Source organism: Nelumbo nucifera, chromosome 1, assembly GCF_055504915.1.
Source record: "Nelumbo nucifera cultivar China Antique chromosome 1, China Antique-T2T, whole genome shotgun sequence".
NCBI classification, from domain to species: Eukaryota; Viridiplantae; Streptophyta; class Magnoliopsida; order Proteales; family Nelumbonaceae; genus Nelumbo; species Nelumbo nucifera.
Window position 1 is genome coordinate 71,720,787 of NC_142649.1, and position 15,710 is coordinate 71,736,496.

General features: G+C 35.7%; 1 protein-coding gene across 2 annotated transcripts; it reads right to left on the reverse strand.

Annotated features, from left to right (window-relative positions):
* Positions 1 to 1,495: 1,495 nt before the first annotated feature.
* LOC104612820 (polyadenylate-binding protein RBP45-like) lies at positions 1,496 to 10,035 on the reverse strand. 2 transcript variants are annotated; one of them, XM_010280409.3, is made up of 7 exons: positions 9,314 to 10,035; positions 7,661 to 8,135; positions 4,252 to 4,307; positions 4,043 to 4,173; positions 3,400 to 3,496; positions 3,169 to 3,312; positions 1,496 to 1,788 (listed from the first exon to the last, which is right to left on the reverse strand). In XM_010280409.3, the coding sequence occupies exons 1-7, from the start codon at positions 9,677 to 9,679 to the stop codon at positions 1,786 to 1,788; spliced, it is 1,272 nt and encodes a 423-aa protein (XP_010278711.1). In that variant the 5' UTR covers positions 9,680 to 10,035; the 3' UTR covers positions 1,496 to 1,785. The 2 variants fall into 2 exon arrangements, with proteins under 2 accessions (XP_010278711.1, XP_010278708.1); XM_010280406.3 differs by having other exon boundaries at positions 3,169 to 3,333.
* Between the last annotated feature and the right edge of the window lie 5,675 nt (positions 10,036 to 15,710).

Below are 15,710 nucleotides of genomic sequence, written 5' to 3' on the forward strand. Positions count from 1 at the left end.
AATCGGTTCCCCAAATTCTGGATTTCACTGCAGAATAAAATGAGTAAATGACAGATTATAATTCAAGCATTTCGTAGATGTGATGTATGTCTCTTTTCTTGTTGATTTTGAGAGTAATTCAACTCAACCTAGGGGCTAGGTGATCCTTCTTGCAAAATTCATGCATAGAAGGCTAGAACTAGTGAAGATAGACGTGTATTTGGCCAAACACGGGAAGACCGGAACCAAAAGATTTGATTCCGCCAAACAACCCAACCTGGTCGGTTGGCTTCTTGTGGCCCCGGTGGCAATGACAATGTCTCAGAGAGAACGACAGAGATGGTCAAAGAAATTTTTTTGCCGACGCATACTTTTTTATTATAAAAATGGGTCCTGATCTGATTGAGCACAATCTGTGAATAGACAAAAAAGGACCATTGTGGTAGTCACAAGGGATGCATCATTGATATAATGCTGCAAATGAATGGGATTGAATTGGGCATAGTATGCGCTAGCAATCTGGAGTTGAAATTGAGCCCCCCTATCCATCTGAGCTAACAACGACCAGAATATTTTACGATTTTGTATTACCAAATATCAATGAAATAAATTAAAAATGAATATGTTATTATTTAATATGAACGAAAATTGAAAAGACTTCAAATCGCTTCCTTGTGTTTGTAGAGCTTGCTTGATTCATAGTTGAAATCCGAATTGGAATGCCTATTTCCATAATCTGTTTGGTTCAGATAGCAATAGAAATGAGAATGAGATTTCATTCTCAAGGGGGGGGTAGGGAATCGCCATTCCCTCAAATAGAGGAATACCATTCCAACAAAAATGGGAATGGGCTGGATTCCATTTCTACCCAATCAAACAGCTGGAATTCCATTCCGAATTCCAGACCACTATTCCTGTGAACCAACTCTACCGATGCATATATTATTTTATTAAAGGGCCATTAACAAGGTATGACATAGCTATCTGGGGTTGAAATTGGACTGAATAATACATGTTAATTCTCAAACAAGAACCTTGCATTCTCAGATTCGCCAAACCAATTAATCATAGCACAGCCCCTTTGAACCTTAACAATTAATAATATTTGGATTGCCTTGATCAAAATTCAAATACAAATGTATTACTACGAAATGCAAGCAAAATGGCGTTTAAAGTCAACTGGATTCAATTCATGACACCCACCCACATACTCTTCCAACAATTATCAACCATGAGAAAATGTTGATATAAATTGGAGCATTTTTTTTGTTGGGAGGAGATTCAGTCTCCAAAAGAACCATTGCTAGATGTTAAATCAAAATTTCAATCACTAAATATTCAAAATGCAAGGAACTTAATTTCTAAATTAGCTCCACCGTGTAGAACCAACTTGTTCGTACAACCTTAACTGACTCACGGAGCATAAGCAGAGTCATGACCAACATTTTAATTATCATGTAAACCCAAAAAAAATCGCTAAGACGATTAAACAATACACGAAAATCACAAAAGAAGCGCAGTGTAATCGTTTCTAAGCATATATAAGAACTAGTTAAAAAATAAGTTAATTTTCAATCATCCATGCTCATATTTGGGTCTTAAGTAAGAGTCGGGGAAAGAAGAAAGCAAACAAGAGAACACGCATGACATGTCTGCAGCTTTCTAATTGTCGAACAGCTTCCAACAATAACACAACATCAAGAGCCAGACAAGCAGAACAGCATATTAGAGTTACAAAGATTCTCTCCAGATACGCAAAATGATACGTCTCCGCATTCGGAATACTAGTTCACAATAACCAGCAAATCACTGCACAAAAGAAAAGTTTTCAAAAACTCTGACAAGTGATAAATACGGACAATTGTCAAACAGAATCTCCACCAAGCAGATTATCTTGAGACTAGATCTTAACAATGTAAAACAAAACATTTCGGATCTGTTGTGTTCTAGTAAGATACAGGAACTTGGTTTTACTTGCGCTTCGCAACTTATGAGTTACAAAGGTTTGTCTATAACCAGATAGCACCTGGCCAAAAAAACCAATATTTCATGAGCAAACCCACTTTGGGGGTGATTGTGAATCAAAGCATGTCCACAAATTGACTTCCAAAATACAGGTCAGACTCAGCTAGTCAGCAAAAGTGCGGGTGTATAATTTACCAAAAGGTCTGCTGCTGCATCAGCTCCAAAATTATGAACCCTCACTTTTAAACGCCTCTATGTAATAGAGGTCCAATTATTTAAACTGTCCAATAGGGGACCTCTAGAATTTATATTTCCCAATTTACATATCTCATAATCAGTTGTTTACTGAATCTTTTCCAATTAACAATGAAACTAGGAAACAATTAAAAACTAGCATCCATGTGACAAATAAGCAAAGGCTGTGAGTTTCACCTGTCAGTTGTAAAGTGTAATTTATGTTGCTATATGGTTACATGAATTTTAAGAATAATATAAAAAATCATGATAATTAATATCTATTTAAATATTATTTATGTGATATTTAAAAAGAAATATTATTTATGTGAGGCATGTCAGATTCCAACTCTACCACCTCATCCAAACAAAGAAATGATGGGTGAATCAATAATGTAAAACAATTTTGTACAATTATCAATTTGGACATGTTTTACATTCAATAAAGTGTATATTAAACTTATTCCTGTTGCGTGTTCCTCCTTTTTGTGATAGGTTACCTGTTCTTCTGTTTTAACTCTTGCAAAGAAAGACCTTAGGATGTAGTTTTTTAGGCAGCATTTGTTTTAAGTTTAAATATTTGTCAATGTAAAAGTACATAGATGGACTTCCAACACTGATCAGTTTAAATGAGTGAACGGTTATAAAATGAAAGGCATGGTTACCGATGTAAATACCTACAACGATTTTATCGATGCTGTCTTTACATCAATTATCGGTGTAAAACTCTACCATGAGTGGAGTTTACATCGATTTTCGATGTAAAACTACATTAAAAACAAATACGGACCGTAAGTGGAGTTTTACACCCGTCCGTATTTAAACCTAAAACAAACGCTGCCTTAATATCTTTATTGTTTATCAGAAGTCTAACAAAACTAGTAGTTGAGAGAAACCCATTCTAGATTTTTGAAAAGGAAAAACACAGGCCTTGTACTGGCATCATTATTGTCATAAAGTAGTTTATTCTAGAAAGAACACAAGATTCACCTGTTGTTGGTAATTCCCATATCCAGGATAAGCTCCATAGGCATACATATTTGGATCTTGAGGAGGTGGAGCATATCCATAGGCCTCGTATCCTTGTCCATAGCCATAATATCCTCCATTCCACTGATTTGGATCTGGTTGTGGCTGTTCCCATCCAACAGAGTCCTGTAAATTTGTCAGATTCATGGGATTATGTAAATATGAATTCAACAACGCAAGTGATATTCAAACCTGTTTACTGGAAGGACTGCGTCCCCATGAAAGCCGAATATTTTGCCCCCCCAACTGGGTTCCATTCAACATCAGCAATGCCTCCTCTGCACAAGCTCTGGTGCACAATGAACAAACAATAAAGGAATTGGTCAGATGTACTGAAATTTTAACTGTGCCAGTATGAGCTTGCCTAACACTAATGGTCCAACTCCCAAACCCAGATAAAGAAGGGTTGTCTCGGGCTGGCAGACAGTATTTAAAACTCTTGCAAAACTCTTATGGTCATGGATGGCAATCAGATGTGCTGTTATTTCGACACAGTAATAAATATAATAATCAGGCTTACCAATCTGTTTGTTTTTATCATGTTATTCAGGACCAGTTGGTTACTCGATTGCGGCAATTCTCTAAAAGCTAATGTTTCAATACGTGGCATGAGGTATGTGTGGTTAGAGAGGTGGGAAGAACATACAAGTGGAAGAAGACAGACAGGTTTATCATTAAATGGCTGGTTTCAACAAAAGAGGTGCTATCCTTGTTCGGATTTATGGTTAGAGAAACCAAGGCTCTAGCATCCAACCTGAACTGTTTATTAGGGTAAAGAGCTTTTCACATATACAAAATAAAAAGTTACTCATTAAAAAAAAAAAAAAGTAGCAACCTGTTGACAAATTGAACAAAACCACAACGTTTGCCTACAGGTATCTTCACATGAACCAACTCCCCAAATTGGCTGAAGACTTGTCTCAAATGATCATCAGTAACATTAGAATCCAACCCACCAACGAATATCTGCAGTCACAATTTTGGTAAGCCAGACATGCAGCATAAAAGATCATGTCTACATCTAAAACAGAACAAAGTACCCACAGTTGTATTATTTGGATCATTCTCGTTCTGTGTTCCTTGAGTGTTCTGGTAAGGAGCTGCAAATAACAAATACAGGTGAAAAGAAGGGAAAGAGAGTAACTAAGCAGCATATGGTGCCTAATCAGGATAAATATAATTGGGGATAGAATACCAGACCACAATAACCTATTGTGACTGTAAGTTTTCCTGATAATGGCATTTATGAACAATTCTATAGAAAAGGAAAGGAAATGTCCATGAAGATGGTCTACATGTAGTATAATTTCCCTACTGCTGTGGAGTTTTGTAATGCCACTATACTATTGATTATGTGAATGAAAAAATAAGCACATAAACAAACCAAGCATAGCGATGTGCAAGCTCAGAATCTTGAATTTTACCGTCACCTTAGTAGAAAACAAAATAATACAGAACCAATAAAGAATGGTACATCACCTAAATGCTTTAGTCTCCACCTTCTACTGCAAAACATTGTCACCTTCGCTATAAATTTTTCATTGCTGGTGTGCATATGTAGAATCCTTCTCACGGGTCATGCATGGTTAACTACATCTGGGGATGCCTCTCCAGAATTATGTATCAATTTCCAGGCTATGTAAATTACCATAACATTTTTAATCCGTGAAAGCATAAACTTGAGTGTAACATTCAATGTAGAAGTGCTCCATCCTCCCAGGTTGTGGTCATCAGAGAACAGGAAAAAGCTTGCATGAAGTGCCCTTCATGCCAATAGTAAAACATCAAATCTTCACTTGGCTAACAAAGCCACTACATCTATTTTTTTTCCCATAAATAGATCCATATGTTTTATAATCCTATCCACATATTTATAGTAAGTAATAAAACCATTCTATATAAAAGCTTCAGGACACTTCACTTTTAACCACCCTGATTCTTAACAGTGAGAAGCAATTCCCAGTGACATAGCTAGAAGACTACTCTATCCTACTACTCTAAAGTGTTAAACAATTCCTAGAGATGCAGCTCTAAACTTAACCTACCCAGGTGCTCACAGACCTACAGATTATAGACTGAAAAATAAGGTTAAAAGACCTTACTACAGAATCACAGGTTCATGGCATCATGGAGATGCAGTACTGTGTTGGCAGACACTTGCAAGTCATATTAATAATAGAAACCCAGCACCTGTAGCCTCTTCAAAGCCTTGTACATGAAGATAGAAGGTTAAGGGTAATGAAGCATTTCAGCTGGAAAATAATCAAAACTTAAAATATTAGTTCCGGTTCGCCTACCCTCCAATATATTAGTTACAGTCTGCCTACCCTAAGGTAACTCTACTCCAGTGTGTTGGCAGACACTTGTAAGTCATAATAATAATAATAGAAACCCAACACCTGTGACTTCAAAGGATTGTATATGAAGATAGAAGGTTAAGGGTAATGAAGCATTGCCAGCTGGAAAATAATCAAAACTAAAAATAGATCAAACTAACTAGCATTACATAATACATATAACAAAACTTAATCTTTCATTTTTCCCATAATATAAATGGTATCATTTCCATAGGAAGAAAATGGACCAAAGTGCTACCAGTTCCTACCCAACTGTCTATGACATCCAAAATCTAAAGGAAAGAACAAACAACCAGAAAATGTAAAAAGAGAATAAATGTAAAGTGGTAAAATAACTGAGATAACAGGAACATATTCTCAAAGTATGGTTACAGATACTTGTACTAGATGGCATGGCTATAACAAATGCAGCTTAAGATTTAGACTGCATATGGTTTCTGAGAAAATTGAAAAAAAAAAGGAAAAGAAAGCTGTGGGGAAATATTTATTTTACAAAATCCCTTCTTAAGAAATTCCAAACAACATTCTTTTTCTAACCACAGCCTTAATGGATCACCATCCAGAATATGAACCAATGATGGTTATCATACCAACCTTGCAGCCCACCGGCTTCCAATGTCCTATGCACTTGAATGTTCCAGGCATTAAAAAAACTCCAACAACCAAGCATGTATAATTGGTGCATAAACTCCAATAGACAATTTTTATATGAGGCATAGCTGACCAACTTATATTAGCATATACTACCTCATTTTTACCCATTTAATTCCAAATTCAAGAGAAAATGGACATTCTGGCAAACAGGGTACTAGATTGCAAGCAGGGAAAGAGAGACATAGAGATCATGTGTTTATAATTTGATGACAGAAACTGCAGATTGAAGTAGGGATTCAAACAGATCTGCAGCTACATCGACATCCCCGTTCATATTGGATAGTTATTTACTTAAACTAACCTAATCCCCAAGTGCCCAAATGCAGTTGGATATCACCATAACACTTGACAGTCCAGCAAGGTAAACAAGCTAGAACTAATAATCAGATGTCACATTTCCATCCTAACTGGAAATGTCTTTGTAAAATTAACAATTGAAAAAGAAATGGGGAAGGCAACCTAATGTAAAAAGGATAACAATGAGTTGCAAATGACACAAGATGTCCTAGGCATGGGAGGAGCTAAAGAATACCATGGCAACATTAAAACAACTTAAAGAGTGGCAGGCTGCTAAACACAGCTCTATACATCAGGAGTTGAAAGCACCAATAATTGCTATTTCAAATTAAAGAAAAGTGCAGTTTTGTCCTCCTATGGAATGAAAAATTGGAAATGTGAATCAGAACTGAGCATGGGGTAACAAAGAAAAGAAACCAACTTCAACAATTATACCATAATGGCGTAAAAGGATCTGATTCACAAGGAACTAAAGTATTGATTCTACTGAGTGAATGTACCAAAAAAGCAAAAAAAAGGAACTACCAAAACAATAAAATTTTGGAACAGCGGACGAAATGTAAACTGGCTGACAGGCCTTTAAATATAAGGTAACTGGTAAAAGTAAATTGAGAATGTAGCAAAGTGCCACATAAATGTGAAATAAAGGACAAAATTGATGACATAAACAGAAAAAAACTGACCTAGACGAGGCCACGCACTAAAGGGGAATCATTTCGGCTGAAATCAGTTCCAGGCCCCTACATGAGAGAGCCTCTCGGCATCCTGCTTTGAGACAACATGAGTTTTATAAGTGTTTGCAAGTTTCAATTGCATTAAATGTGCCCAATTGTACAAAGGAAAGAACTGGAAGGAAATGACTTGTAAGCTTCTGCTTATCTTCAAGTTCATAACTGAAGGAGAAACAAACTTAAGAACAGCATGTCATAATAATGCCTCAAGAAAGGTTAAAGCATACATCCCATGCTTGAGAGAAAAGCTAACACAAAACAAAAGGATACAAAATAAACAACATTTGTTTTTAGAACATTAGTTTTCATAAGAAATAAGCATCTACCCTATAATGATTTTACATTTTAGTACTAAATAGCAGACAATGAAAAAAAAGGATAACAAGAGTAACAGTATAAAAGTCAAGTGCATACCTTTCGAATATTGCTGACCACCTACATTCTTCTTTGTAGTAGCAGGACCAATGCGCATGGGCCGTGTTGAACAGAAAATTCCATTCATTTCAGTCATAGCACGTATCTGTTCACTTTCATCCCCAAATCTAACAAACCCGTATCCCTTTGAACGTCCAGTAGTTCTATCAGTTACAACCTTCGCACCCTTCACAGAAGGATAGTGACTCCTGAATGTCTCTTGTAACATGTAGTCTGTGACATCAGAAGCTAGATCACCAACAAAAATTGTAAAGTCAGCGCTGTCATCCGGACGCCTCTCACCCAAACCAAAAGAAGCCCAGTTCAGCCTAAAGTTCTGCTCAGCATTGGGCATTAGTGTGCCATTGTAAGTTTGTAAGATCCTTTCAGCTGCAGGACGAGTTACAAACTCAATGAAACCATAACCCTCTGATTGACCGGTTTGTTTATTGCGGATCACTTTCACAGAAGCAACCTATAAACAGAAACAAATATAACAATCAAACTGAGAGTGTCTGAGAAACAAATAACAACTTAATAAATCAGAAAAGCAAACAATTATAATTTAATACACAAGGAATGCACATAAAAAATAATATTACAGACTAGCATAACTGCTCGATCCTTCCTGAATTCTGATAAAGGCAGCAGAGCACCAAAAAATACAAAGTGCATAAATATCTTATAGAACCAAAGGCACTTTCAAGAATTATTCACAGTCACAATGCATTTATGACTATCAATAAAGGGTAAATCTATGACGCCCGAAAGATATGATTGGTTAGAACTTTTATCAGACTGATCAATTGGTTATAAGCATTTTAAATATCATGCCTTTCTGGCATTGTAGTTGGACACTTGGACCCATTGGTACAAAATAATGTGTTTATAACCCAGTTCCATTAAGAAAACATTCAGAATAGACATTAAATGAGAACCTCATTCCTCTTCAGCTATTCCAATAAAACAACAGTGCAGAGGAGAAGCAAATAAATGTAACAAATATTAACAACAAAATAATAGTGCACAATGATGGCCAGAAAAAAATGTCAATGTCCCACAATATCGGCCAAATAACTCAAGTAGTTGACCATGGCCGGGATAATGTAGCCAATATTTCATTCATAAAACACTTTCCCCTTCCCAATGAATCCCTGAACCTTTATGGCCTTGCTGTCCACTCATCCTGAAGAAATAGAAGTTACTCTATGAGCAATGAAGTATACCTTGCCCTTGTGGTGTTTTGGTATTCCATACAAGCAAAGACATGATAACTCCACCACACAGACACACACAGGAGAGAGTGGGGGGATTGTGGTATTTTTTATTGTTGATGGGCAAATAACTGATAAGACAATTAATACAACAATATCATCGTTTTCTGCCACGAAATCATCAACTATACAAGCCGAGGTTGCTCAAAATCCTGTTCGTAGCAAACCCAAGTGAATTTTTTATGTTTTTGTGCCTACGTATTAAAGGAAAGAAAACACTGCTTAAGATCAAACGAATAGCTCGTGACATATGAAGCACCTGAATGATCCCAATTCCCAAACTAAATGCAACTTTTAGAACTTAATCGTGCAAGAAAATATATCAACAAATAAAGAAAACAACGTATAACGGGAAGAGCATTGAAAAAAAGCTTGTTACCTCGCCCGTGTGAGCGAAACAGCTGTGGATATAGCTCTCCTCCATCCAGTACTGCAAGTCTCCGATCCAAAGCGTGCGGACCTCGTCTGCGCTTGTAGGTTGTGTAGGTGGATACTGATGCTGTGGCTGCGGCTGCGGCTGCTGTGCTTGGGGCTGAGGTTGCTGGGGTGGCACTTGCGGCTGTTGCACTTGAGGGGGCTGCTGGTTCCACACTGGAGGGGGTTGAGGCTGAAGAGGCTGCTGTGGTGGCATCATCATCCACTGCTGTTGCGGCGGTGGTTGTTGCTGCGGATGCTGCTGGTGCTGTTGATCCATTTGTGGAGGAACCATCGGTGGTGGAACAACGCCTGTTGCAGGTTGCATCATCTTCGGAAAAACCCTAAGCGATGATAGATATCGAAAAGAACCCTAACCCTAACCCACTGCCAGATATAGAAATCCGAGCACTAGATAGAGCCCTATCAGTCCAAAAACCTCTACAGACTGTAGGGATAACTGGATTGAAATATGTAATCTTGATAAAAAGAAGTTGAAAGAAAAACGACGGAGTAATAAGAACCAACCCTGTAAAGAAAAACAAGGATGATAAACAATAGGTAAGGTTGTACCCCTTACCCTACAACAAGAGACTAATGAGAGACGATGGATTGGGATCAGAGAAACCCTAACCCTAGAAAGGTTTTCTGAGAGAAGGTCCTTTGAGAAGTGATACTGGTTTTAAATGTACAGGCAGGCCGACAGGGGGGAATGGAGATTACGATAGAGTTGGACTATGATGCCGAAAAAACTTGTAACCAATCAGCCGGTATCGTACAAGTGGTAACCAATCATATGATCTTTTATCAAATTGATAAGGGTTTTGATTGGTCAAACTGTCAAAGCCTTTACACGGTATCATATCTTTCCGGCAGCATTCAAAAGAAATAGTTGTACTCGTGACCCTGTGAGGCTGTGACCCGTGACTCGTTAGGAATACGATCGGAACCGGGTCGGATTCGAATCGGGCCAATATTTCGGTTCGAATCGTCCTTTTTGGGTTGGGTTGGCAAAGCTTTGCTCTAACTTTTAACCCTATATTTCCTTTTTTTTTTTTAAGAAACTTCTAACCCCTAAATTTCGGTTAGGGTTGATTGACCTGTCAGATGCAAATGGTTCAATCGCTTAGGTCAATGGCCTTTGACCAAAACAACATTTTTTAATCAATAAGACGGGTTTAATTGTCATATTCAAATGGTTTGAATGGTTTAACCACCTACATCAACACCAATTTAAAAAAAAAAAATCTGAAAAATAGGTGACCCCAACTTGACCCAACCCAATTTCTTTTCGGGTTCGATCAGGTTGTGTCATACCGCCTTAGACCCTTGTCCACTTTTTTCAAGTAAAATTATACAAGTTGACCCCTTAACAAAAAAATTGTATTTGTAAATATAATAAAATTTTGATTTTGCTAAGGATAATATTGATATATTCATTGAATGAGAAATAAAAACAATTAGAGAACATCTCTTCAAAATAAAACCTCTTTTTTCTCCTCTCCTCCCTTCCTCTCGCCGATGCGTTGTTGTTATATATGAAGACGTGTCTAAATAGAGATATAAGAATTAGGGCTGTTCAACAAAAATTGAGAAATCGAATAAAAAAAATATATGATTAATTAAGGCGGTGTTTGAAAGTGTGGTAAAACCATGATATATTGGGTTTCAAATCACATGACCCCTTATTCAATCGTTTCGGTTGTGGTGTGGCATTGTTTGAACCTCATCATATCGTGGTAAAACCATGTTTGAACCGCATTAATTAAGGCGGTCTCTATCCTTGCTCCTCTCATTCTTTTTTTATTCTTCTTACACACTTATACAATATTAATCAGACCGTATAAAAGAACATAAGACCAATCAATTGTACAATCAAGTTATAAACTTCTATCAAGTTGGTGTGAATTTTATAGCCAAGAGTTTTTGTGAGTTTTTATCAAATTGAGCTAAGGATGTTAGAACCATACCAAGTTGGTCTTATGTTTAATACGATCTGGTTAATACCATATAAGTGCATAAGAAAAGAAAAAAAAAAGAACAAGAAAGGAAACAGGAGAGAAAAAGAGATTAATTGAAAAACATAATGAAGTAGATTGAGGGAGAATTGTAGATTGACAAAGAGGGAGAGATTGATAGAGAGATTGTAAAACCTTTTTTCAAATCACATAGTCATTGAGTAGAGAGACAACTATGAGAGTGAGAGAGTGGGAGGGAGATTGAAAGATAGAGGAAGAAACTGAAAAACCTTTTTTATTTTCAAATAACCCAGCATTAAGGGCAATTTCAATATAGGCATTTTGTTGTGCCTAACATGGATTAAGAGTTCCATGTTGGCAACAACCACATAAACCTCCAATGACATGGCGGAGGTTTTTATAATTTGAAACGTATAGCCACATAAATCAACTTGCAGCATCATTTTAAATGTTGATTTGGCTCAAACTATAATTTCCCAAAAAATATTACTCTTGATCGATGACGTAGATCACCTCACATTGTGTATATGAGATAAACATAATCAAAATACAGGGTGTGGCTTGAACCACACAACACCTTGTAGAACACCTATATAAGTGTGGTGTGGTCGAGACTACCAAATTTTAACCATGGTATTGAATGCTTATTTTGCTATAGCATGGTGTGGTTGAGAATACACCTCCTAATTTCTCGACCACACTACAAAACACCTTGTAAATCGAATGGCTCAGTATCAGTTCAGTATTTTTTCAAAAAACTGATGGTATCAATTCAACTTTAGTTATCCTAAAAGAAAAACCAATAGTTAACCAAACTAATTAGTATACGTACATACATACATACATACATATATGCATACATAAATTTATATGTGTTATATATACTAACGGAGACCCGTGTGATGCACGAGATGTTTTTTAAAAATAAAATATATTATTAAGAGAAAAAATGAAGTAACATTGATTCACCAAAGTTTTTATATATTTGTAGTTCTTTACATATAGAAAAATAATATTCTTTGCCTTTTTAGTTATTGAGCTTCAAACTTATTCCTTTTTACATAGCCAAAGAATGTGCTTAACATGAGATCAATAACCAATTTAAAAAACAATTTCAAGTTTCAACTGACGAAGATAACCAAAGGTTCATGTTAAGTGATTTTTATTGTTGAACAAGAAAAATCCATGAAACAAATATACATCAAATTAATAAAAGAATAGCGAAAAACCTAATAACCCATGGAAAGGAAAAATGGTTTTTTTAGACTTTTATATAAGAAGAATGTTGGTTCACCTCATGTATTGGTAGGCAAATTTGGGCCAAAAATAGGGTTCATATTTAGGTTGGCCCTCAACTTAACATAATCCATATAGTTAACACCCCTACATTATTAGATAGAGCCAAGAGGGATTAAAGAGATTTAGGAGTAAAAGAGGGATTTAATGGGAAGGGTAAATGTTACAAACATTGACTATTAAAGCGAGAGAGAGAGAGGGGGGGGGGGTGAGAGAGAGTAATGGTGTTATTTAGTTTTGCCTTTTTATATTTTTAATGATTTCATTTAAAAATAAATATATACATGTGCGAGAAAGGAGAATAAGAGGAGGCACATATGAGCTCTAGCAGTGATTCGTGCAATGTATAGGGTGTTGTATTTCTTCTTTTTTATCTGTAGAATAGTAGAAAAAAATCCTTTTATTTTTAGTTACTGAGCTTTAAAGTTTCCTTTTTATATACCTTATATATTATGAGGAGCACATAAACCAACTAACGATGGCATATAACTCCAAAAAATCCGGCCTTTAGCAACAGGAACTTGTTACAGTTAAAATGATTGTTGCCAAAGAAAAATTTTATCAAGACTTGATCAATATTGTTGCCAAATTAAATGAATTGACAATAAGGGTTACTCAACTGTTGCTCATTGAATATCCAACTGTTACTAAAGCAATGAATTGGAAATACGGGGTATCACTCGTTGCTACTTCTATCTCCAACTGTTACTAAATCAATGTATTAATAACAAAGGTTAATCAATTGTTGGTAATTACATTTCGGTTGTTGTTAATTTCGTTGAACCTTTGGCAACAATCATAGAAAATCATAATTATAGACACATTTAACACATTAATAAATAGATTAAAGAACAGAAGCTTACTTTAATGGATACGATTTAACACTCAAGTCCATGATAGCCCAAAAAAAATGCCTCAAAAAAACATATTTTATATTATGGATCAAGTTTGTTAAATTTTGGCTTAATTCAAACTTGACAAGGTCGACAATATCAAATTTGATTTGACTATGGAGTAATTAATCAAGATAGGGCCATCCTATAACATCATAATTAAGAACAGAATACGAAAACTAAAGAAAGCTATGTAAAAATTATTATTAAATATTTAAAGTGATAGAGATGTTTGAAAATATATAAAAATACTAATGAAAAGAATAAAACATGGTGTTTTCAGTTTTAGCTTTTTATGACATAAATGTAATTTCTTCTTTTTAGAGGTTGACTATGATACCAGAAAAAATTGCAACAATTAACCAGTATAAATTCTTTCCACATTACAAAAGAATTGACTTTTGGCAACAATAATGTTTTAAAATCATCTTGGAGCTGAACCATTTTTGCCTCCAAGTTACGGGTCACTAGTTTGATCATCCGAGTCGAACGGGTCAATTTGTTATACATCATCATATTTATATATGTATAAACATGTACTATGTCAATAAAATCATGTATAATCATCTTCTATGTATGTCTAATTTACATTTTTATTTCAGTTATTAATTTTTTTATTTTTAAAAAGGTTAAAAATTGGGATTTGATTGCCAAAAATAGGATTTTTTTTTTGTAAAAATAGTGGGGCAAGGTGCCTTTGGCCCTTTGAACACGTAGATCTCAAATGTTACCCAAAATTAATATAAAGATCACCTTAATTAGACAATTGAGTACAAAGTTATGGCCTCTAAAAATTTGTATATATATTTAAGAGAAATGGACTTAGATCATGGATGTGTGATGGTTTGAATGGTTCAACCATTCAAGTCAGTGGTTGGTTGAAAACATGGATAATTGTTGCTTGACCACAACTATAAGCAGTTATTGCCAAAAAAAAAATAATTGTCAAAAATTGAACATAACTATTACTAAACCAATGAATTGGGCTAAACCTAGCAAAATGTTGACCTAAATTGAAAAAAGCAAGTTAGGGTCTCCCTAAAAAATGTGGGTTAGGCTCCCTTATGCAATGACCCGAACAAGAAGTCAATGTGACTAGACCTAACCTTAAAAGAATTTGGGTTAGGTTGGGCCAAACCATGGGCCACCTATTTTTCGTACCAACATTTTCAAATTGATATTAACTTGGATGGTTGAACCATTCAAATCATTTGAATTAAATGATTAAACCTGTATTTTTTGTAAAAGCGATAATTTGGTCAAACATTAGCTGACCCGAGTGGTTGAACCATTGACCTATTTGACCCATGGGTCAACCCTAAACTAAATATTAGGGTGATGGTCCAACATTTATTGACTTAACCCCAACAACCAACCCGACCCGAAAATGCACTAACCTGATTCAAACCGGCCTGACCTGGTTTTAGGTCATAAGAAAAACCGATGCTATATCTTTAGTTTTTTTGTTGTCATATTAGGGCTGTACTCAAATCGGATGCAGCAAAATCCGCATTTGATTCGATTATTGATAGCATACATTCGAATCTTATCGGATTTAATGACTTAGATTCGAATTTGAATCCTAATGGACTTGGATCTGATTCGTATTTAATCTAACTCTTCTAAAAATTTTCTAAAATATTGGAAATGTTGAACTTTATTTATTTTTTAACCTTTATATATAATAAATTAATATAAATATAACACACTAAATTTATTATATACATAAATTCACATATGATATAATATATAGAATATATTTTTTATAATTTTAAATATAATTATATAAAACTTATATATTAAAATTAATAAATGTTATATTATAACCGGATTCAGATTTTAATCAAATAAGATGGGTCAAATCCGAATCCGGTCCAATTATATATACATAGTCCGATCCGAGATAATCGGATCGAATGTCAGATTGTGATGAAGGAAGATTTGGCCCGACCTCGCAAATCACGGCATGTGGCAAAAAAGGCAAGTAGCTCGGCACTTAAGACAGCGTACCGAGGGTACAAACGCCAAAGGGAAGGGACCAGCAGGCCCGAACTCCCTACAAGGAACCTGAACTCCCTGCAAGGTGCCCGAGCTCCCTACTTGGTCGAACTCCCTGCAAGGTGCCCGAACTCCCTACTTAGTGATCGAACTCCCTGTAGGGTGCCCAAACTCCCTACTTAGTGATCGAACTCCC

Coding starts and splice junctions, on each gene's coding strand:
- LOC104612820 (XM_010280406.3), bottom strand. CDS start 9,679: ATGATGCAACCTGCAACAGGCGTTGTTCCACCACCGATGGTTCCTCCA. Junction 4,174..4,251: donor ATGATCCAAATAATACAACT/GTGGGTACTTTG, acceptor TTGTGACTGCAG/ATATTCGTTGGTGGGTTGGA. Junction 3,497..4,042: donor TTTGTTCAATTTGTCAACAG/GTTGCTACTTTT, acceptor ATTGTGCACCAG/AGCTTGTGCAGAGGAGGCAT.